The sequence below is a fragment of the Aythya ferina genome, assembly GCF_964211825.1.
Source record: "Aythya ferina genome assembly, chromosome: 11".
NCBI lineage: Eukaryota > Metazoa > Chordata > Aves > Anseriformes > Anatidae > Aythya > Aythya ferina.
The window spans coordinates 6,208,534-6,232,935 of NC_140307.1; the positions used below are offsets into that span (position 1 = coordinate 6,208,534).

Here is a 24,402-nt window from a genome sequence, read left to right on the forward strand (position 1 = left end):
AGTTACAGGTCAAAATCAATTTTGAACTGTCCTCAACTTGGTTTTCTCTCATTGGGAAGTTGGGGGTTTCTCACTGCTTCTTCCTTGTATCATGAGAAAAATAAAAAGCCCTGCTCACCCCAGGACTTCACACATTACAGTACATACACAGAACAAACTGACTACCTGCTGCACAGCACCATGATCCAAAAAAATCAGAGTAAAAGAAAGCAATTGTCATTACAGTATCTTGCATAAAATGCAGTCTGGAGATGTAACAAGGAGCATAAATTTAAGAGGATCCACTCTCTCTGGTTCCATTTTGGTGAATTAACTATTTTAACTATTGAATCATGGCATAAAGTATGCCACAGAATGGAAAATCACCAGCTAAGTGGGTAAAGAAAAATAGACTTATATACAGTTCCAAATACTATGATAAATATTTAGATTAGTAACTATAGTGTTATAGCATAGTAAGAGCACGTATTTCAGGCTAGTGTAAATGCATACATCTCCTCACTGCACTGCTATTTTCAGATCCTTAAGCAGTTGGACTCCATAGGTATGTCATGAAAAATGCCTAGGTGGGGGTTTTGGCAGTCAGTGTGGGCAGATTTGAGTTTTAAAATTCCCCCAACCTGTATTATTTCTACTTGTGATTTTTAGTTTTCAGTTTCTCAGCCAGAATAAGACCAGCCAAACATTTGAATGTAAACTCCTCAAGATGCCTTGCCTGTTATTTTCCAGTGAGGTGTAGAAAATAATAAACTGCTGTTTCTACTGGAGCCATACGGAGAGAGAAAGCTTTCATATCCCAGGCCTCAGGCAAAGCCACCAGACTAAACTGGAATTATTAACAAAATCCCTGGGCTAAAAGACAAGATGGAGCAAGAAGATCAGAGGCCTTAATGTTCACTTCAATTTACCTAGTCTAAGGTCAGAATTTATTTCCCCTGCCATGTCAGAATCTTAGGAACCACTTTGGCACTGCTGGGACAAACAGCTTTTTGAGGTCTCCGGGGTTGCAGGAGGCACTCACGTAAGTGAATTCATCTTCCAGAACAACTTTATTGATCTTAATAGGCTTTAGTGCAGAGGACAGATAGGAAGGGATTCATGACCAGCACATATGGTGTTAGGGAATCTCTGTTAAAAAGATTCATTTAGGAGAAGAAAGGATGGCAAATGGCATACATATGATTTCCATACGTGACACATGGGTTGAGGATGGAAAATAAATCTTCTGTTTGTACTTGGTATTTCCAAAGGAGTGATTCTGTTTATTCCTTAGGTCCATACTTTCCAGGTGATGAATACACACTGTAGGGTCTCCATCTTGACTGTCCCAAACTGAAACACTTAGAGGTCGCCAATGTCTCACAACAGCATTGGAGGCCGTTTCTTTTAGCTGGGAAAGAAATCATGTGCATGTCCCTGGCCTTCTCATCCCTACTTCCTATTCTTCCAGTCTCCACCTTCTGCTCTTAATGGGGACATGGAAAACCCTGTGATAATAGACCCTAGAAGGGTCTATTTTCTGATTCTCACCCACCCAAAGAGTGAAGCACTGAATAGGAAATTCACATTTCTTCATTTTCCAGCAGATGAAACAGGCCAAGTAGTGGCCAAACCATTCATTTGAACAGGAGGGAACGCTGATATTTGCAAAGATCCTTCAGCCCACTCCTATCACAATCCTCCTAAACCATCTGCCACGTTCCCTCCTGCTAAAAGGGCAGTTGCTAATCTATTTATGCAGGGCTGACAATGAAGGCAACCAGACCATGCTCAGAGAGAAAACAGCAACCAGCTCCTGGGCTCAAAGGCCCAATATGGCATGTTGGATGCTGTTGGAAGGCATCTGCAGCGTTGGTGGTATTTACAGAGCTGCTGAGTGTTGATGGCTGGCTTCCTCTGAAAACAAGCCAACCATCATGGGCATCTGCTATTAATGAGCAAGCTGAATATTCTAGCAGGGCTCTTGTCAGGCTCAACAGCACACACAGTTTATTCTCACTGCAGCCTCAGAGTGGTTACTGGATGCTGAGAGGCCCTACAGAGCTGAGGGTGCCCACAGAAAAGGGGAAAGAAAGCAAATATAAGGCTCTATGCCCTGTGCTCTGCCTCTTCAGGCAGGTACCTACATCTGTCTGTGCTCTATTTGTAAGGTCTGGATGACACTGTTTCAGAGAGATGGAATGAAGTCACCAGGACCTGCAAGTTTAATAAGCTCTGACAGCAGGTGCTAAGTGATATAAAGCACCTTATTCTGCAACTGTCTTGAATACAGTACGTTTAATCCTACACCTTGACATGTTAGTATAAAGGAATGTAACACCACAGACCAGGAAAGTACACTATGGGTACCTCTGGCTGCCCACCAAGCAAAGTGAACTGCAGCAGGCAGCTGGGAAGAATAGGACTTCCAGGGATGGGAACATGAAGAATAATTTCTGCACAAGGTGATCAGTTGGTCCCTCTGGTCACAGGGGTTGGTGGTACGGTGCTGATGTTACTGACACCCAGTCAACACAACGTGCATAATCATATGTGCAAAGCCATTTTCAAAGAGAAATTACTATATGATGTGCTGCGTGGAAACAAGAAGGAACAAATATAGACTCTCAAGCTTCCTTTGAGGACAACAGAACTGTTAACCAGTTGTACAAACACTTGATTCCAAGGGTGTTTTTTTTTTCTGCCTTAAAAGCCTGAATTTCACAAAAGTTGGACTCGTAACTCAGCAGTCCAAGCACACACTTGCACACTGGACTCACACAGTAATTGCAACAAAGCAAGGAAGTTGCACACCAGCCAGCAGTTCTGCAGCTAGCCTCCACGCTGCAAACCCACATTTGCACACCTCATGCGTTTGGCATGAAGCTGGATTTTTAAGAAAGCAGACTAACATTTCAGACTCCTCCCAAGAAACTGGGAAAATAAGCAAGTTAAAGAAAACAGTGGTGAATGATTATTTTTGCAGGTGTGAAGAAAACATTACACAGAAGAAACCCCTTCGTGATGAATAAACCCCAGGCTAATAGAGAGGGAAGCAAAAGGAGGCTCACTACAGTGATGAAAACTTCCCTGCAGCTCCAGGAAAGGGATTCGAGTCACTTAAGAGGAAGTTCTCCCCAAAATTCTCAGGCTGCTCAGGTAGTTCTGTTCAACACTTCTAATGCTTCCAAGTCCAACCTCAGGAGGAATTTAACAAAACAGGCGTTATTTGAGGAATTAAATAAAAAGGAGAAAAAGCACTGACTGAGATTACCAGAGACCTCTAGAACAAAGTTTGAAGTGAACAGAACACCCCAATTCCTGCTTACTGAAAGTTACTTTCAGAAGATCTATATAGGGATCATTACCAGTAAAGAATTAAAGACTAAAAAACACCTAGAGTATTCTATAAATGCTTACTCCACTCAGTGATGTAGAGTATTTTGAGATTCCTGGGTAAGGAAATATGAAGTAGGTTCATTTGTACCCTAAGGCCAGCAGAGGTACCCTGGTTCTTAGATAAACGTCGCTGAAACTTACTAGAATTTCTGCGGCCACGCATCTGAGTTGCTTTCAGCCGCATTTTCAGGACTTCTGCTTCAACACCTCCTCAGAATTCACTTTGGGCTGAAGTCTTTGAATGTTTCGCCAAACATGTGGGAAACAAGTGACTGCAGTTAAAACGTGAGCCCAGCACTGCTTACACTAGCACTGCAGCTAGGAATGACGAATGGGAAGAGACTGTTGTCTTTGTCTGAAGCCATTCAGCCTTTCCAATTGACAAAGAGGGTCCGGGGAGGGGAAAAAAATAAACTCAGCCTTTATGAAACGCGTTTGAGTGTCCAGATTACATCTAAAGCCAGTCTCACTTGCACTTCCCATCGTGCATTACTGAAACATCCCCAGCTTTATGAGGTATCGACATTTCAGCTCGTTAGTATTATTTACCACTGCAAAGTCAGCAAAGGCTTTAACACTGGCTCAAACCACAGAATATAAATAAGCAACCAGCTGGTCGTCTTAAGGGCTGGGTGGAGTCCTTTCCTTTTCATCCCCAGCACCTCTCCCTATCCACAGCTTCTGTGAACAGGGGAAAGGAGTGCTTGGGATGGGTTGAAGAGTAGGGATTTATGCAACAGGCACTCATAATGGGGAACAATTCTACTAATCTCTCCCTTTGTCCTGCTGATCCTCAAACAAAAGCACCAGGAACCAGAGGCTCCTCATACTTACAGGGAAAAATCCCTTTTCTTTTTTAAATCAAGACAATCCTGACTTGTCATGGCCCTTTTTTTCCCTTCCCCCATCGCAGCCTTTTCACAAACTCAACCTTGTGGCTAACCAGAACCAGTCAAGCAATTACACTTCAAATGTCTCTTGAAATCCATGTCCCTGGTAACCCAATAGCTCCCACTACTGACCTTCTCAAAAGGAAATTGATGTACTCGTGCTTACCCAAGGAAGTATATTACACAGAAGAGGCAATGAGTCATTTTATCCCACTTCTTGTTCTGTTTCCCCCCCCCCCCTGAAGCCAATTTTATAATTTGCAATTAATACCAGTGGATACTAGGTATCCACTACCACCTTTCTGCACCCAAAGTGTTCTAGTAGGCAATGCGTATAAAGTATATAATCTTAATATCACCAGTGACACTCTTAGCCTACAGCATACTTCACCATGTGGTTCCAACCTCTAGTTGTAATGCTACAGTTGTCTCAAAAATTAACTATCTGGTATCATTACTCTTGGACACGAGCATTTGTCTAAACACTGATTTTTATCCCGTTTTCTGAATTTGGACTTAATCCGTTTGATCTTCACAGGGCTCTGTGGAAGAATTTAATATATAGCAAGCTGTTTGTGGAACAATATACCAGACCAAAGGTTTGACAGATTTGGGCTTAGAGAGGTAAACTACTTTCCAGTGATCAGAGCTACACTACATTTACACTGTAAAAATAAGGATCAAACTGTCCATGAAAACCAAAATATAAACAAATAACATCTGTAATTCACTAGCTGTATCAAGGACACTTGCTAGAAAAAAATCTTAGAAAATTGTTCATCTCATGTCAGGTTCTTTCTTATCAGAGGACCAGAAGGTAATTAGAATTTTTCCAGCAGCCAAGGGAAACATTAGATTTTTCTCTTTTAGCTTCTAAAAAATCAATATTCTTCCACTGATGCTGGAGCTGTTCCACCGTGACATGTACCATAGTCAGCCAACATGTCAACAAATGCAACACAGCAGCTGCTAACATAATTTTATCTGTTATCTTTTCCTTCAAGAAATCTCGGTCTGTCTTTGTTTGCCCATCTGCTTTAAAGCCTTAATTAACACCTGCCCACAAGAACATCCCAAATGTTGTTCATTTGCTGGGCTCCTAAATGAAGACCTGCCTGGAATCTGAAGGAAAAGTTTCATTTTTATCCTGCTGCTACACATTTAACCCTACCACCATCTCTAGCCCACACACAGTAGATGTGAAATATCATGAAAAGTACCTATAAATGCGGTCAACAAAAAATATGGAACACGTCTATCACCCTACGCAGATTTCATTCATCTCCAACAAAGTTTCTTCCACAACAGCAAATAAAACAGGGCTAGTATTTCAGCTAGCGTGGGAGACAGCATGGGTCTTGACACAAATTTCTGCATCTGAGAGGATGAATAGAGAATGATCCCAGAACAGCTCTATCAGCTGGTTGCAGCTGTGCAAAGGAAGATTTCATCTAGTCCGGTCTTCACTGTACTCCCCTCAGCTGTGCTTGTTTATCTGGGCTCCATTCAGGAACAAGGAGTCAGGTTCTCACCACATTAACTAGTGCAAGGGGGCAAGATATTTCCCTGCAGCTCAGCCCAGCAGCCAGCTCCTAGCATATCATATTCCCACCCATATCCTCTAGACATTTTATTGGCTGGTCTATTCCATATTACAGGAAATGGAAGGGATTGAGAAATATCATTAAGGAAAGGTGCGTGCCCCTGGGTGTCATGGTCCCAGTTGGAAGCACCCTAAGAAAAGCCCAGGTTCTGTGATGGAGCTGAGCTTATAATGTGGTACAGTGCTGTGTAATTCAGAATTGCAAAGGGGCACCTATGGAGCACCATGAAGAAGAGACAGGGGTTGCTTGCTCTGCAAGATATTCAGTTCCATCAGCTTTTTATTAAGGAGGTGGGAATTGGAAGTCTTGAGGACAAATACCTTATGCAAAAAGGCACATTTCTATCCAAGAGGAGAATATCACCACAGATGCACCTGGTTTCTCAAAGGGAATCAGACATTATTTCACTTCTTTATGCCTCAGCTTAACTCTAAAATTGGAGCAGTGGATATACAGGTGCATGTGAGACAGGAAACTATTGCTGTAGATTAATGTTCAAACCCATGTTTCAGGTCTCACAGGAAGGGTGCTCCTGATTTGCAAGACTGTTTGTACCTGAAGACCCAACCACACACACAAAAAAAACAGGAACAATATATGGAGAACCACCACCTCAAAACACACTGCTTACCATCCACTCCTAAACAAACCCAGAAGAAAAGCAAGTGAAACGTGCTCCAACCAAGCACAGGTTAGAAGTTCAGCTTCAACATAGTGAAGCCATTCTGCCCAGTTTTCACATTTATTGAACAAAAACTTCTTGGATTCAGTTCCAAAAAAAAAAAAAAAAATCAAGTCAATTTCAATGAGCTGCAGTGACCATTGTAAAAGCTCAGTTTTCTATGAAAGTGAGGAAATGGATTCAGAATTGCTCAGATTCCATTGGCCTCCATAGCTTTGATACAATCAAAGGCATCAAGAAGCTGATTGTCCCTTTGTTCCCCTTCTTTTTCTCTTTGTAGACTCAGAGAAGCATAATCCTGAATTGATAGCTTCTCCAAATGCTCAGGCTATGATTTATCAGTCCAGGAGGCTGCAGTGGAGAAGTAATTGCATTAGCACCACCACTGATAAATAGTGCTTTCTTCAGACTTACGAGCCGCTGAGGGCTAATTACTCCTCAGATTCCAGATTCCGTTTGGCTTTAATCACAGGGTGAATCATCTCCTTCCAAACATGGCAGATATTAATGGCAGCGCATTTGTCCTAATTAATCTTCCATTGGGAAGGCCTTTTCTTTTAATTAAAGACATGAAAATGTGCAAAAATGACAAAAGAGCATGTGGTCAAGTGAGGACAAGAGTCAAAGCACCTCAGAGGATGGCAAGGATTGTTTTCATGAGGAGATAACAATGAGCCATATTCATCCTTGGCATCTGGATTTTGGCCACATTAGGCTGACCCATCAAGACAAATTCATCTTCAACACTTCATTTAAGGGAAAGTGGTGTTGATGAAAGAAGTGAGGACATTTTTAGTGCCTTTGGCTTTGTGGCTCAGTCTTTAAAATTCAATCCCCCCTCAACACAGAGCTACAGCTCATTGCAATTATACGCAAAAGCCAGCAAACCAACAGGTTACTTGGCTACAGAAGCCTCCTGCCGCCATCTGTCCAAAGACAAGAAGACAAAGAAACACTAGAGCTCAAAAGACATGGTAGAATCAAAATGCACATCAAATCTAACTAGAAGTAATGTTTCACCAAATGCTCACTAGCTCCTGAGAGACATTCTTCAGCCTGTCAAAGAAACCAATGGCATATATTAGCTCTTACAAAGCCTGCTACTGGCAATGCTGGCCAAAAACACAGATTCAGATGTCAGTCACTGCAGTGAACTAGAATCTGATGAGTGTCTTTCACAGGCATGTGTTGGATGGGTAACATGCAAAATATTTGTGTTTCTTTGAACCACGTAATAGAGAATCTTACCTAGGGTATGTTTTGTGCAGTCAAATTCCTCTAAGTTAGAGGTGAATCTGAGTGAATATAACCTTGTGGCACAAAGTGCTCCTTGGACTGACATAACTTCTGATTCTGTCTCTGAGACAGACTGCAGAGGGGAGAAAAAGTGAAGTAAGGAACAGCAAGAACACCTCATCAGTCAGTCTCATTATCTTATTTGGAGTCAGTTGTCAGATAGCTTACCACCCCTGCTTGGTCAGTTGATAAATACACAGCTAGTCTGAACAGTGGGGTTACAAAGAGACAATTATTCTCGTGATGTACACAGATAAGATGGTGGGATAACATTTTGACATTTCTTGTAGCATATTGAACTCAGAAGCTGTTTTGTTCTCAGCATGCCCACCAGTAACAGACATTTACACAGTGCTTTTCCTGGGGACTTTACTTGCATTTGTACCTTATGGCTTTCTTAAGCAAAAGGCCATTTGGACTGCAAGTTTATGTACTGCTCTTTTAGTTCAGAAACTAAAGAAATCCCTGTCCAAAGGCCCTTTGAAAAGAGGCCAATACATGAAAGAGATGTTGCCCTTACCTAGCATATTTTCAATATCCCAGCTTTAGCCTAACTTGATGGTTGCACGGTGTTCCCAGACACTGAGGAAATGTACCTGGTACATTAAGTGAGACTGCAGTCGATACTTCTAAAGTGCCTGTTTATGCTGCAGCAGAGAGCTGATAAACAGCCTTGCCTCTAGTTTCTCTTAATTTAGAATTCATTACGTCTCTCTTTCCATGAAAGATAAACCAATAGCTGCCCTTGACAGCTGTTTTCTTTGGGGTCATTCTCTCTATCCACCCATCTAGTCTTTCTTCAGGGGGTTTTGCTCACTGTAATGCTAGCTCTACCAATTTCATTCAATTCTTGCAACACAATCTACAGGGACTGAGGAGGACAAAGCCAAATGCATTTAACCATCTGGGTTCCAGGCATCAGTGTGAATTATGATAGTTAGATCTGTGGGCAACAGCAAGAGCTCTATCACAAGAAGGAAGACAAGTAAATGAGAAGATTACGCCAAAAGGTGAAACACTCAGCAGGATGCCAGCTGGATTGACTTGAGATGCTTTCTTTTGGTTCAGCCAGTATTGCGTCTGACTGGAAACCCTGCCAGGCTCTCAGCTGGAGGTTCAGTCATGTTAGCATGCCAGATACACACACAGGGCACATCCAACCTTTTTACAGCAAAAATTACTTTCCAGGACTTTGATTTACACTCAGAAGTACAGATGACTGCTTGAAGAACATCAGAATCAGTGGTTAGAGCAGTGGTTCATTTATCCCAATATTTTTTCTCCAACATCTGTAGGAGATGCTATTTACAGAAAGTATGTGAGCCTGTGTGATCACTTCCTCAGCATATTCCCCCAGCACCCACGGTCATGCACAAGGCAGAACACCCCTCCCTACTCCCTTCAGCATCCATTCAAAGACTAGTTATGCGTGAAGTTATCTTCTCCTTTTTAAGCCCAAGAATGTTATCCAAGAAGTTCCTCCAGATGTTCCCTGCCCAAGGAAAGCTTATGAAGGAAGGTAAAGATGAGCTGCACAGAGGGTTCCCAGGGGCCTTTATTCCTGTGGAGGCACCACATAGCTAAAACATTTAGACTAAAAACATCTCAGAGAAGAAGTAGAGGCAGTAAATTTCATATTATCCTGTTAAAAACAGTGTTGTCATTAGAACTTTTTAATGGCACTACAGGAACACTGTGTCTCCCTCTGAGGAGTACACACTATTCATACCCACAGGTTTATCACATTATCCATTCCTCAGCATCACAAATGCTGGGATGCAGAGTAAACCACCAAATTATTTTTTCTGTTCACAGCTGAGCTTATTTCCTCTCACATGCAGCAATCAGCATTTGCTTACTGAAGCTATACTACCCTATATCTGAAAAGCTTGTGGTTTAAAAGACCTAATCTGCACTAAATTAGTGCAGAATGGCAAGAATAATATTGACAGGCCCTTGATGGTCAAAGTCCCAAAATGCTGATAGCAACAGTAGATTTTAATTAGGTTTTTAAAGTAATCAGAAAATAGAATGAACATAGAAAGGGTTTTAACTTAAAGGGAAGGCCTGGTGGGTCCTGCAGTCAGGTTAAAATGAATTATTTTTCAGGCTGAAGAGACTTCAGAAAACACATTACAGGCTTTTTAAGCTGCTTTGTCAGGGACATCCCAGAAGCCTCTCCTGTCATTCGCAGGAATGGCTTATCCAAATGTTTGTTCTCCCTCTGGAGGATTTAAACTGATACTGGCTCTGTTCCCAGAGCAGGTGATTTGAAACTTTATATGGACATGGACTCCAAAAAGCCAGCCCATGACTTCATACCAACAATCCCACGTACAATCTTTAATCTCAAGGGCTGATATCTAAAGAAAACCGGGAAACCAAGCTCTGAATCAATCTTGGGAAACTGGCAGCACTCGGACCTGCCCTCTGGCACCTCCACGTCCTACCACTCCGCACTGCTGCTGTTTTACAGAGGGACAAAGGGCAGAATATCAATGCACCTGACTCGGGACTGATGACAAATTATTTGCCCAAGATCTGATGTCAGTGGTACAGGAAACAAGCCTTCTTCCTATCAGTGTGTACACCAGTAGATCCATATCTGGCATGACCAAGTTGTAAATGCTGGTCACAAGAGACCTGTGTCCCATTCCCTCCTCAAACAGAGGTAGTGAGAACAACACCAAATACCAGAACCTGGAACAGTGTGGAAAACTCACCTCTGCAAAGCAATGCACTGTTGCCAAAAAGCAACATATCACAGAAAAAAAATGAACAACTAACTGATCCAAAGTGCCCAGTCTCTCAATAAAATGAGAAACACTGCTTTTTCTATTGTGTCATCTGCCTTTGGACAGCACTGGCAATGAGGCCACGTTCCCTGGCAGCAAAGCCTTTCCCTCTCCTCAATTGCAATAAAAAGCCACCTCTCCTCACCAACCTCTCATTAAAAGTTCAACTGATCCCCAAGCAGAGAAACATAATTAGGCTCTAGCTCCTGAGAATTGCTATCACTTTGCTCACACTAACTGGTAAATGGCTAAATATCTTCATCCGCCTGCCAGGCCATGATAGAGTTTCCAGCACATTTCACCACTGCACAGAGCAGTGGCTCCCAGAGCTTGGGAGAAATCCTACTTGCAAGCCCTCAGCACAGCCCAGGCTTCTAGTGTTCTCCTGATAATACAAACTGCCAGCCAGCATTTTTAATTAGAAAAGCAGCTCTGATGCAAGAAAGTAGAGATAAACCCATCGAGTCACCCTGTCCCATTTCCCCACCAAGGAATAATCTTGTTCAGAACATCTTTTCACTGGCAAACCCCATCAAGTATCACTCCTATGGAAAAATGGAAAATAAAACTGTTCATGCCACTGAAAAGCTTTAGACCTCATAAAAGACGACACTGTGTTAAACCACAACACTATAAAAAAAAAAAAAAGCCACCTTTTTAAGATCAGAAGTACAGCACAGCAGAGGATCTAGGAGACTTCCTCAGTTCTCCTCAATCCTACAGTTGGACTCAGCCTAGAAAGTACATTTTTTTTTCCCCCTTCACAGCCAGGCTCTGTATGACCTTGGTCTTCTTGCCCTCTGGACCTCTGTCCCCATCCAAATATTCAGAAATGGCTGTAACAACTCTGATGTTCAGCCAAAGGGCCCAGCGCAGTACAGCAGTACCATAGCAAACATCTAAGTCCTTCCCAAAAGTCTATTTATTCACAAAAATCTCCTGTGTTGTCAGGGACCTAAACACCCTACAATGTGGTTCTCTTCTGGCCCATTCATCTTTTTCTTCCCATAAAAGAATGCATCCACCCACATCTCTAATACAGCTCCATTGTTGGTAACTAGGAGCCTTGATATCCTCCAGCTGTGATGTTTTGCTGTCATGGCATGGATTTCATCCTCATTGTTCCCTTCATCTTCAAGTCCTCCTGCCAGCTTTATTCCTCATGTTGCTCCACTAGCTTGTTATTTATGTTGTGTGATCAACTGCTTTACTGTAAGCACTGTAGTATGATGGATAATGGCACTGTATGTATTTTTAAGTGTGCACTGACTTTTTCCCCAAATGCACATAATGGGGAATAATCAGAAATAGCTATCACCTTTCCCCCAGTTCAGAATACTTTTAAAAATATTCAATATTTTTAAGCATCAGCATTCAGAACGTGTCACACCTTAATCTGAAGTAAAAGTAGGCTGCACCACTCTGCCATGGATCCATTTCTAAGGTAGGGTAGAAAACAGACCTACAGAGGTTGAAGATCTCGTATTTAAGATTCATTTTGTCCCTTAAAAATCTAGACCATCCCCAAGCACTAGTGAGCGAATAAGTGAGACAAGGATGAAATGAAGGCAGGGAGAAGTTGGGCTGAGGACCTAGCCAGAGGTCAGGATGGGGAGGTCTGTTTATCTACAGAGCAGGAAAGTTCCCATTACTATGGACATTAACTCAAACGGCATGAGGTACTACAGCAAGCTAGATTAGAAAAAATTAGAGGGCAGAGAACTGACACAATTCATATTTCCCCCCTTTGAAAGCCTTGCAATTAGGTCCTCTCTTTGCACCATTACCCTCCTCTTTTTTATTTTAAACCATCATAGCTACACTATCCTCAGAGTACAGTTACACTCCACTAAAAGCTCCAGTTTATTTAACAAAAAGCCATTATCTGTGCATGTTGCCCTCACTTGTTCCATGTGCTCCAGCAGGTAGAAAACACCATGTTCAAACGGGCAGCCAAGCTGCTCTCAGCTCTTTCATGCTGTTTCTTTAATTTCAGCTGCATCTGGGTTCAAAGAAACATCAGATTCCAGTCTGCATCTTATATCTCAGGCTCAAACAAGGATCCAGGATGAGTGGATCGTTGCTGTGTCTTTTGCAGGTATTCTTCAGGGCATCAAAGTTTCATTTGAACTGTTACCTTAGAGTCAAGAAATATATTGCTCATGGATCTCCAGGGAATGTGACACAAGTGAAAGTTATTAAGTGCACAGCCTCAATATTTGTCCATCCCTGCCCAAAGAGGCACAAGACAAGGCTACTCACTTTCCGGACAATAACCAGTCAATCATTTCAAAGCCTGGGGGGAGTAAAAGCACTAACTGTGGTATTAAAGCAGAGCATCATTAACAGCACTGTGCATTCACTGCAGCAACATAATGAAAAGGGAATATTTATAGCCAATATCCATTTATGCAGTGGGCACATCTACCCCTACAAAAACTAATTCTGAGTTTTACGACACCTTAAAGATTATCAGACCTGGTCTAACAGAACCTGAGGCTCTTCATCAGCCAGTGGCTGTGGATGGCATTTCAGTGTCACATCCCAGAACAGCCAGACACAACTGGTTCACTGCTTGTACAAGACGGGCAGAAATCTTATGTCACAACATTTTGTTCAGGCAATAAACATGACCTTTTTTGAAGTATTATTAAAAGAAATTTGCTGGGTTTCATCAGAGATGGAGGAGACAGAGGCACACTGACAGCAGAACTGAGACTAAAAGCACAATGCTGGACAGAGCTTGGTTAGGCATTTACCACACCCATGGGTGGTAGCTCACAAACCATCAGTAGAATACAGAAGCACATAGAGCATTGTTTTAAAAAGCTTATTTTTTGCAGCCAGGAGAAGTCAAGCTTAATAATTAACAGCAGTCATGTTCAGAACAGATACCAGGAAATTAACTCTGCTTATTTTTTCTCCTCCACATGCAGAGCATCCTAAGGTCTGTGGATACAACCAGAGGATCAAGCGGACGCTGAAGGGAAAAATGCAAGGTCTCATTTACAAAGCAGTCAGGAGAACTGTGGGAAAGGGAGGATAAAATATTACCGCAAGCTAACAACAGTAGGGAAATAGCATGAACTATAGCAATGCTGCTGATAACAAAACCAATTACTTACAAATTACAAAAACTGGGAAGTCTGCTTTTTTTCTTAACAAGTTTTTGGGTTCTCAGGCTCTCATTCTGGGTTTAATTCCCCTCTCTCCCCCCCCCCCCCACACACACACACACCTCCCTTTTCCAGTGTTATTTCACAGCCAGGCCAAGCCAAAGCTATTCTAGCTGATGTGTAGCTATGTTACAGAAGAAAGCCTTCCTTTGGTTTGGGGGCAGGATGAAGTGAGGTGGTGCAGGGGAACAGGACATAGCAGGAACTGAAATCTGTTTTTACCACTGGGGCTCACAAAGAGCTTCATAAGCTTTACAGCTAGACATAAACCACAGCTGTGCAACATGACAGTACAAGTTTATTTCACTGAACAACTGCAGCTCAAGTCTTATCAGCTCATGCTAATTAGCTCACCAGCACAGCTTCCTAGCTTCCAACACCTACCTGTCCCAAATATCCCACCAACGCCCTGAAAGTGCAAAGCCTTCAGATGGACAGAGCTAGAAAAAAAAAGAAAAAAAAAAAACAGCATTCGTTAACACAGCACACGCCTAACACCCTCAGGAAGGGGGCAAGTCTTAAAAGCAAGTCAATGAGATACATTTGCAGTCTAGAGAAGACTTTTCAATGTAGGTTATCAAATAAGGCCTTACATTTTAACCTGAACTGCAGCTGACAGACTTCCAGGTGTCTGGTCATTTCCCCAGAAAGGACTTTGGACCATCACAGGTAAAGTCTCTTTACCTAGGTTTTCAGCCTGCTGTAAACTGCTATTCCTTATTACCACCACCATCCATTCCTGGCACATAGCACTTCTCAGTACTGTCTTTGGGAAAAAAAGTTATGCATGATGAATCTTCTTGTGACCTTTAGTGTAAACTTCCCAAAGCAAGAAGAATGCCTGAGCTCCCTTGGCCAGCACGCACGCTCACAGCCGGCACAGCACCAGCTGAGACACTGCCCTTTGGGCTCACATCGTTTATCAAGATAGGAGGCTGTCAGGCTCCTGCCTGACACACACTGGCTCAGGAAAGGAAAGCAGTGACAGTTCACCTGAAAAAAGTAATAGGACGCAGCTGGGTGTTTTGGTAGGAGAAAAACCCTACATGGCAAATATATTCCACTGAAAAATTGGAAGCAGACTAATTGAAGACCAGAGAGATCTGGGCAGTGTGGGAAAGCTGATTCTTGTGAGCAGTGTGGTGGGCAGCTGCAAAAGCAAATGCTTAATGCATTAAGAGACCTCAACCCACCAGCACCTCCTGTTCCCACTTCATTCTCTCTCCCAAAAAATATGAATTCTATCAGGAAGGAGGAGAAATATCATTGAAGAACACACCTAGGCAAAATGCTCTCCTTGAGGTTTTTTTTGTTTTTTTAAATAACCTTATGGAAAGCCAAGCACTACTCTTCAGCTTTGCCCAGTGAGTGAAGGCAGCAGTCCCCTCCCACAGCAAGTATCACCTGGACCATCTCACACTGTTCAGGAAGGCTGCACCGTACACTTCAATTGACATTTGAAATACTTTACATTATGAAACCAGAACTACCTGGCTTAAACTTTTGAGTATAAAGGTTAAATCATTTCCTTTATGAAGGTATTTGGGATTTAAAAAATAGGTTCAATAACAAGTCACCGCACTCCGCTGGTTAGTGCATGTAACCTTGTCTATTGCCTCAAACTCACTCCATCCTTACAAAAGCGTTGGAGAACAGAAGCAAATAAAAAGTGCAGAGAGCAGAAGGGGAGAGCAAAGGAAGGAGAGAGGAGTTCTCATCTCAAACAGATGGAGTGGCTGGAGCACAGATTCAGAGTTATTTCTGCAAGAACAATGAAGAGATTATTAAAAGCAGCCCATCTTATACTGTCACACTGATCCACGGGAGTCTTTCCTAGAAAATCTAGCAGCTTTCTTCCCCATTCCCAACTCACAGCTTTCTGAAATCAATTCCACAAGTAACCACATCCTTTCCCTTGAGATCTTTCTTTTCTTCTGTTCCAGCCTTGCCCTGGACATTGCTGCGATGGGGCACTCAACCTGCCTCACACCACCTTATTACTCCCTAACAGCACAAGCAGTGGTCATCCCAGGACTTCTCCACTCTATTTCAGTGCGTTGACTGACAACCTAATGGCAGAAGCACATAGCAAAGCATTTCCCAGCGCTCAGATGAAGTGTTGGAATATAAAGACCATGAACATCAATTGCGAAGTTTCTGCATAACTGAGCACAATAGATTTGACATTTCAATCACATTAACACACGACACAGATCTGCTTGACTGACAGTCTTTGATTTGACTTCTGAATCTCACCTTAACTGCTTCAAGTTCAAGGCTAGTATACATTTTGTATACACATATTGTCTGTCCTTGCTAAAATTGAGCCCAGTTTCTCCTGAATTGAAAGACAGGGTTTTAATGGACTGCAGAAAAAAAAATCAGACCCTCTTGATTAGGTATGATGAGACTCTGCAGATAAGACCTGCAAAACGCAGTTACCAGCAAGACCGAGTAGTCACTTAAGAGAAAGACATTCACTTTTGCTTCATAAATCCCTAAGGTGTAGGCTTTACTCAGACTCCTGATCAACTGCTCCATCAATTGTATTCTATCAAAAAGGAGGAAATTATGATCCAGACGAGGGATTTGCTTTTATGGTTGTTATCATCCTGAGGGGAACCCAAGCTGTGCTTACAAGTTGCTAAACTTCTCACCCCCTGTGTCATATGCTAAATCTACACTTAGTAGAACAAGACCTTGTATAAGCAGCACAATTTATTAATGAGGGATTTTGAAGTGACTTTCACTTCCCATAGTTGGAGGGCTACCTTTCCAAAAAGATTTAAAGCTTTTCAGATAAGATTTTCTGTTTACACACAGCAGAGCAAAGGACACATTCCCCTTTTTGCTCCCCCAACCACACTGATTATGATATATGGCAGGTGGCGAAAAGCAATTTCTAAGAGTAACAAATGTGCTTTTGCTCAGGTCCTCACCTGAGGAAAACTGCATTGCCTGCCTACCACCAATTGCTTTGCCAGGTTCCAGTTGAAGCAGCAAATTGCCACAGTTAGAGGCATTTCACATGGCTTGCACCCTCACTTATGTCAAAAACATAGCATCTTTATTTGGGTCTTCCAGAATGCACCGAAGAGGTAACTGGCAAGTCTCAGCAGCTTCAGGGCATCTTTGCTTGCCACGTCTGAACATTGCCTTAGGTATTTTCTTAATATCACTTCATAAAAATTTCAGGAATGCTCTAAGGGTCTGAAACTTCAAGCTCCCCAAGGAATTTTATCTTTTCAATTGAATAGGAAGGTCTACCAAAGATTAGGACTCGAGGTTTGGTGTCATAGATGTCACCCTACCACAACCCTGGCACACAGCTGTGTACTAACTCCACGAGAAACAAAGGCATAAGATGTGCAAGACCAACCTTGGACTTTGCTCCTTAAAATAAAGAGCTTAAATACTATCAAGGTGCCTTCATCTGTCAAGAGCGGTCTATGGATCACAAAGGAATTGCCTCAGAGGCATAAATACCATCCATATTTCTGGCCTCTGTCCAAGCCATTGACCTGTTTACAGCATGTGTGGCAGAAGGGATAAATGTAGCCAGCCCCTGACACATCCAGGCAAACCTCTCAGGTATCCAAACCCAGGCTGGGACCCTATAGAGACTATAGACACCTCAGCAGACATAACCTCTGGAGACAACACATCAAGAAAAACTTCAGGAGGCACCCGAGCCTCTGGTAACTCCTTTTTTTTTTTTTTCTAGAGCTGCCTTACTGCAGGCCAGATCCTATCAAACTGCGGAGCCAACCCATCACCAGCCCTCTTTGTGACAAACAGCATCATACATAGTGTCATAAGACAGATCTGATGGTCAGCTGACTGCTGTGATGGCCTCTCTTGCTTGAAAACACAACCTAGTGGTGGTTCGCTGCACTACTGAGCTGCAGCTACCCTCCTGCATCTTGCGACCATCCCTGCCTCATGCCATCCACAGCCTTCATAACCGTGAATTTTCATATCAAAATGCTTTTGTAGCAACTCCCCAGCCTAGTGCCCGTTCTGGGAGGGAAGCCACAAAAAAAGTTAACAGCTCACGGCCACCTCCCTGCCCTGTGACACACAGGGCTCATCCTAGCAAAGCTCCAATAACAAAGCTATAACAGCATTTCGTTATCATATAAGGGGCCCTCTGAGACATCAACATTAGACTTTTCATCAAGACTATCTTTAACATGCAACAAAGGAAAATGTTTCCATTCACAATGGCAAATGTTTACCACACTTGGCTGCAGAAAGTTACCCCAGCTGTTACCCATAGGCCCAGGGGAAAAAATATCAATAAGCAGCTATTAAATCTTCCACTGATGCCTCAGCAATCTCTGGTTATGTTCCCATTCTGCAGGGTAAGTACATGCACAAACAGAAGAATAAAATCCATTGCTCTCCATGGGACTATTCAGACCCTGACTTGGTACTCTGGAGGAACAGAGGCAATATTTGTGAACCACAACTGATGAGAGAGGCAGAAGGATGAGATGAAAGAAGGGAAGAACTAGAAGTCCTCTGAAGGGAGCAGTGCTCAGCTCCTCAGCCATCAGCTCTCCAGATTTCACTCAAGGAAAATGAAGAGCGAATATATCCACAAAAAGATTTAATTTGTTTCATGCTATTTTTCTTGGCAATTCCTTGGTAAAAGGTGATAGGGCTCATATGAATGATCCATCCACTCAAAAACTCTTTGAGCCAATATGTTTTCACAAACAGCAGCTTGATCAATTTGCCTGAAGATTTGGGGATTTTCAGGTTAAATGCAATCCTTAAGACATAGCACACCCTGAGAAATTAGCTCTTCTGGAAATTATTGAATCCCTCGCTACTTTTCTAAAATCATTCTGTGCTGTAAGTGCCAGCAATGGATTATACAACATCTTGAGAACAGACATGAAAATAAATGGAAAATTCACCTTAAAATTGTTTCTGCCTGCCAGAAAACCTGCTATCTTGCACCACTCTGCTCAGGTCTTCTTTTGTTTCAAGAGTTGTTCTTTTTGTAGTCACACACACAAAGAGTATTTGCATATGGATAACAAAGCAATATTTTCCCTAGCTTTTTTTAGTCTCGTTTTATTATTGACCCTGATAAGCCTGGAAAACAAAAGTCACACATTGCTCCAGATACAGCAAGCTATGTAGGCATCATCAAAAAAATCCTATAAAGCACTACTAAGTACCTTGGGTTTTTGTTTGTCTTTTGGTTGTTTAACACGTTCCCCACCTCCCCCCTTTGGCAAGGTTCCCTTTCCATAAGTTTTGTTTTTCTGCATCTTCGCTGCCAGACTCAGTCCCAGCAACTTTCAGAGCCGTTTTTGCCATGTCATTATGTGAACTTTCTGTAAAATCTGTACAAATCTGAATCCTTCTGTTTGGGAGCAATTTCCTCTTTTCCATCACCACAGGATTTCCAATGCCTCCATGAGTTCTTGAAATGCATAAACAAGGGCATGTTAGGCTCTTTTTAAAAGAAAAAAAAACAGTCTCAGAATAATCATTTGTCTCCCAACAAAAGAAACCAAAGAATTCCTGTACACTATGGTGGCCAAACAAGAAAGCCACCGGGATGAAAAAAATCATTAAAGCAATCTTTAGCTTTGCTGTGGGCACAGCCTTTCACAGATCTCACTGTAGACATGACTATTCCAAGAATCTTGTTTTATGTCACTAACCACTCCAAACACATGCATGGACAACACATGTCGAACAAAATGGTTCATATGGCATCCCTTACACTCAAGTGGAGATGACTCTTCAGACACGTGCTGCAAGGAGATGAGGAACTGCTGGGCACAGGTCCATTGCTGACCTCTGATGGTCGGACACAGACTTACATGGACAGGGGCAGCCTCCTGAGCAAGGTGGGAGGACCCTCCAGATGAGGAGCAGCTCCTGAGCTGTTTGCCTAGACACCAAGCAAGGAGTTCAGAGTGAATAAGCCACCTTGGAAAGCACTCTGCTTTAACCTGACCATCTCATCTTTGCAGAAACCAGTTTGAGCACAATCTTGGATCATACATGTAGGATGAGGAAGAACCGCAAGCCAGTGGGGTAGGATCATCCTTGAAAATGAAGCTGAGGGTCCCAAATGATGTTCAGACTTCACCCAACCACAGCAAATACTGTGGTTGGGTGAAGTGGGACAACCCACTGGTGTCCATTTATAAGGTATGGGGAGACCTTAGCCTCCAGACCTCTACTCTGCTACATCAAGTTCAACAACAGCAGCACTGAAGGTACCGAAACCTCCCGCCTCAGCAGCCACAGTCAGCTCAGCAGCTCCAGATATGAACACAAACCAGGGCCAGCATGACTGATAATTAGACCTGGTCATAATCAGTGTTTATTCACTGCAGAACAACACACCAGAAACAGGAAATATGTGGCAGAGGGAGGCACTGGAGAAAGGGCGAGATGTTTCAGACCAACTGCCTCTGCCCCACCCTACTTCTTTCCCCTCCCCAAAAGTCATGGGAGCTAAAATAACATTTCTTTCAGCAAATGTCAGATGGAGGAACTTTCATGACTCATCAGCTGTTGTTTTAGCCTGCGAGGGACTATAAATTACACTAATTAGAACATGGTATTTTTCTTGCAGTTATACAAAACACTGTCTCTTCCTGTGACATCTAAGAGCAGAGCCATCAAGCAGGAGCGTGCTCGGTACATGTTTTAACTAGAATCCACAATTCACTTGCATGAAAAATCCTCCTAGCAGCAAATTGGTGAGAGCTGGCAGAGTGCATCAAGAAAGCTGTGCTGAATTATGAGAGGAGGGAGAGTAAATTAGCGGCCAATCAAACCTGCCCAACAAGAAATGGAGCCATTCCTTACTGTCAAGGACTACAGCACCAGTATCACTTTCACTCTGAGCAGGAAAAAAAAAAAAAAAGGTAATTTACAGGGTCTTCAGTCACACATACCACCAGCCCGTGCAGGTAATAAGTTTAGCAGTTGGGATTGCGTGTGTTTTGGGAGCAGCTTATTTGCATTTAGCCACATACACACATGCACAATCTTGGACAAGCCAAACAGAAAAGCCTGGATATAAGCTGTCACTTCAGCTCTCAAGCCTGAATTATCCCAGCAAAGTAAAAGCAGGGATTTATTCAGACCCCAACATCCCAAATCTGGCAATTACAACAGCCTCCTGCAGAGCCACTGCCCTGGCTCACCTTCCAGCAAGATTCCTTCAGAGCCAGATACAAAAAGGGATTTTTCTGCTGCATGTGCAGCATGGAGCCCCAGCCCATACACCCCCACCTTGGGGTCTGTATGTGAACAATGCACTCACAGGCATGTAACAGATGAGCCCAGGGCCGTGGTGCAGGCTGGACGTGGATAGCAAGCAAGGAGGGACCTCCAGCCTTGGCCAACAAGTTGTCAGCTACATCTAGTCACACATTTTTCCACGGAAAATTGCCTTCTTCCCAGAGAGAGTGACTTTTCTCAAAGCAGGACTGCTGTGTTTCTCGTTTTAACGAGTTTATCAAGTTCAGCACTAGCTACTTCGATTTTCATAAAAAACTCATGTGCCGCTGCCCAGGCTGGCAAAGACTAGGATACCCCCATTATGTATTGCCACCAGGCTTTTCAACAATGTGAGATAAAAACAGAAGATAAAACTTTTAAAAAAATAGTATCATTGAAGTAGCAAAGCCACTGCACAACCCATAGCATATCTCTGCCTCCAGAAACTCCCAAGGCAAGCAACAGGAGTAGAAGGAGTCTGTCTGCTTGTGCTCTGCATGGAGATTGCAGCCCAGGAGCTGGAGGGGAGCAGCAAGGCCCAAATCCCCAGAGATTATCTCTGTGCTAAGAGCTGCAAGCCTTTGGCATCAGCAAAACCCAACGGAGTGATTCCCCAGCTGTTGGGAGCAGGGGCCTGCAGGGGTCCCTAGCACTGCTCTGTGCAAGGCACCGCCGCAGCCAAGAGCAGCTGGAGCCCAAGTGCTTGAGGGCAGCTGCTCCAACAGCCCCCCTCCACCCCGAGCTGGGGCGCACAGCGAGATGGGCCCAGCTGCCTGCAGATGCCTCCCCTGGGGCCGGCCCTGTGCCCTGGCACCCACAGGGACGCTCACCTGCCTGCCACCTCGGGGGGAAGAAGCAGCCCCCTTCCCCTCGCCCTTCCTGCTGGAGTTAGCAGCTCGAGTGCAGCAGTATCTGGCGGACATCTGGCCACTTGGATTTCCAGACAGTGACTCATGCACACATCCTGGGACAGCAAAACCTGTGGTATATGACCAAAGGTCCCGCTCTTTCCCTTGATTGTGCAAGCTTTAATTTGCACCTGAGCCTCTTTCAGGCCAAATGAGCAAGGGGCTGGTTTGGGTATTGCATTCACCCCCCCCCCCCCCCAGAAAGAGCCCTTCTGGCAGGGCAGCAATGCACCAAGGGGATCACACAAAGGGCCACAGGGGGTTTGAACACACAGCTCCACAGGCCAGGGCACCACCGAGGGAGCCACAACATACATTAGAAAATGAATTCCTTCAGCAGAATACAAGCAGCAGGGGAATGAGTCAGAAAGTTTGTTTCTGCTGTTTGCCATAAACCACCCAGGTGCAACACAGACAAATCTCCTGAGCAAACGAGGTCACCAGCACCTCAGCTGGGGTTAGCAGAGAGCAGATCCTCACCCCCCACATCCTTCTGACACAGTGCATTTGTCCACTAACTATCAGAGCCTGAAGTGCCCTGATCTAGAGTAATGCTTCTCAGCTAGGGGATTGTGAAAGGCTGAATAGGACGCTGCTAGGTGCTGGAAATATCATTCCTGTAAGTACAGATGTTGCTACTCCACTGCTAGCCAAGATCTACATCATCTTTTTGAAGCATGTGCAAGTGTAAATGGGTCCAACATTCTCTCACCGGGGTTTTTTAACTCTTAGTTTTACAATAAACAGAAGTTTAAAAAAAAACAAACAAACAAAAAAAAAAAAAAAACAACTCTCAGACCCTGTTAAGGTATTACCACCCCAAGGAAGCAGAGATACACTGTGCTGTAAGGTGTCTGCATGCTATACACACCACAGCAGGAGAGAGAGAGGCGCAGCCAGGTAAAACTACCCAAAACCCAGGGTACATTTGTCCTCCCAAAGGGCTGCCTCCAAGAGGACAGAGCCCATAGACTCCCTTGCCACCCCCCAGTCCCACCCTGCTCTTGCAAAAGACCCTCGGTCTCCTCTGCATGAGGCTCACTCAGTGAAACAGACAGCATATGGCATCCCACAATCAGCCGTATGATCTCATCTTGTCTGACTGCTATTTTTACAGCTTGTTATTAATAAGCATAAACCAGGAATGCGAGGTGCTGTCACGTTGGGTATTCACACGCTTGCAGCCCAGATGTTGCTTTATCAGGATTACACATTGCGGAGGGGCCACAGGGAGCCGTGTGCAGGTTATACGGCTTGTTCCCAGCTACAAGGAGCACATTGGTGAGACAGAAACAGAGCAACAGACCCATCCTCAAATTAAAGAAAATGACCTTTTAACAAAACTATAGTGTTAGTCCTACCTTGGTGAAGGGGGGGAGGACAAACCAGGATTTCCAGCACACACAAGAGCCAGAAGGAGACACAAAACCCTACCAGTGGGACTGGAGGGGTATATATATCCTGGGTGGGGGTGTCAGCAGAACAGCTGAGCTCCATAACCTTCATGATGTCCCTCATTCCTGCTGGCTATCACCTCCTTACTGCACTGGCAGAGGGGAGATAAACTGGGGGCACCTGGTGGGGGGCACAGCTGTGGAGCACTCAGCCCTGCTCTCACCTTTGCCAGACCCATTCAAAGTCCTCACTGGCTTTAGGTCCTCACTGCCAGTAAACCCCAGAGCTGGGCTTGGATGGTAATTAGTGCGAGCTTCCAGCCTTATAGCATGGATAAGTGGAAGTCTACTCCTGAGACCACAAGTAGGTCTGACCTGCTGTTTCCTGAGCTGCACAGACACAGTATAAAGACTGCAGAAACATTCAGATGCCCAACAGGGGCTGCGTCCATGCCACTAGCCAGGGTGATGTCTAGAAGCATACACACAGTTTATTAAAAGCATCAAGGTCCCATCACTACATGAGTTTGAAGTCCATGTGTAGTCCATCAATTTCTTTTAGCCCAGATGGACACACAAGTCCCTGGGGACACTGCAGCTCTACCTTGGCTGGTTTTCTCCCACCAAAAAAAAAAGACATCTTCTTGCAGAAACCATCCCAAGAGAGGCTGCAACAAGCCCACTTTGACCAAAGACACACTGGTCGACTCTCTGACCTCATGACCTGCTGTCATTAAAAAGTCAGCCCTGCCCCATCATGCGCTCAAGTGTTTTACCTGGAGATATGGAGAACAAAATATCTTTGAAGTCAGCAATATCCAGAGGAAGAACAAAAAGGGAAAAGTGCCCTCCAGCACACACAAGGCAGCACGCCAATGAAGGAGAAGCATCTGGCAGCTTGGCAGGTGTGGAGGGCACAGGTATATAACTGAGACATTGAGGCAGTTTCACCCAAACCCTTGCAGTCACTCAAGCAGCAGATTGACCCCTGGGTGCAGAAATATCTGCTCACATGC

General features: G+C 43.8%; 1 protein-coding gene across 14 annotated transcripts in view; it reads right to left on the reverse strand.

Annotated features, from left to right (window-relative positions):
* The window catches only part of LOC311442499 (uncharacterized protein), a 172,191-nt gene extending 148,688 nt beyond the window's left edge, over positions 1–23,503 (reverse strand). For 3 of the 14 annotated variants that reach the window (XR_014696670.1, XR_014696671.1, XR_014696672.1), the window contains exon 1: positions 23,354–23,503. Coding sequence is in view for 2 of the 14 variants with exons in the window: in XM_084531786.1 (XP_084387912.1) it covers positions 12,759–12,782; positions 13,541–13,625; positions 14,206–14,261; positions 21,915–22,007 (258 nt within the window). In the remaining 12 variants the exon portion in view is untranslated. Of the gene's footprint in view, positions 1–11,961; positions 12,783–13,120; positions 13,672–14,205; positions 14,262–19,567; positions 19,739–21,914; positions 22,061–23,353 lie in introns of those variants that run through there. The other 11 variants (XR_014696673.1, XR_014696677.1, XM_084531786.1 and 8 more) reach the window with 10 other exon arrangements.
* Between the last annotated feature and the right edge of the window lie 899 nt (positions 23,504–24,402).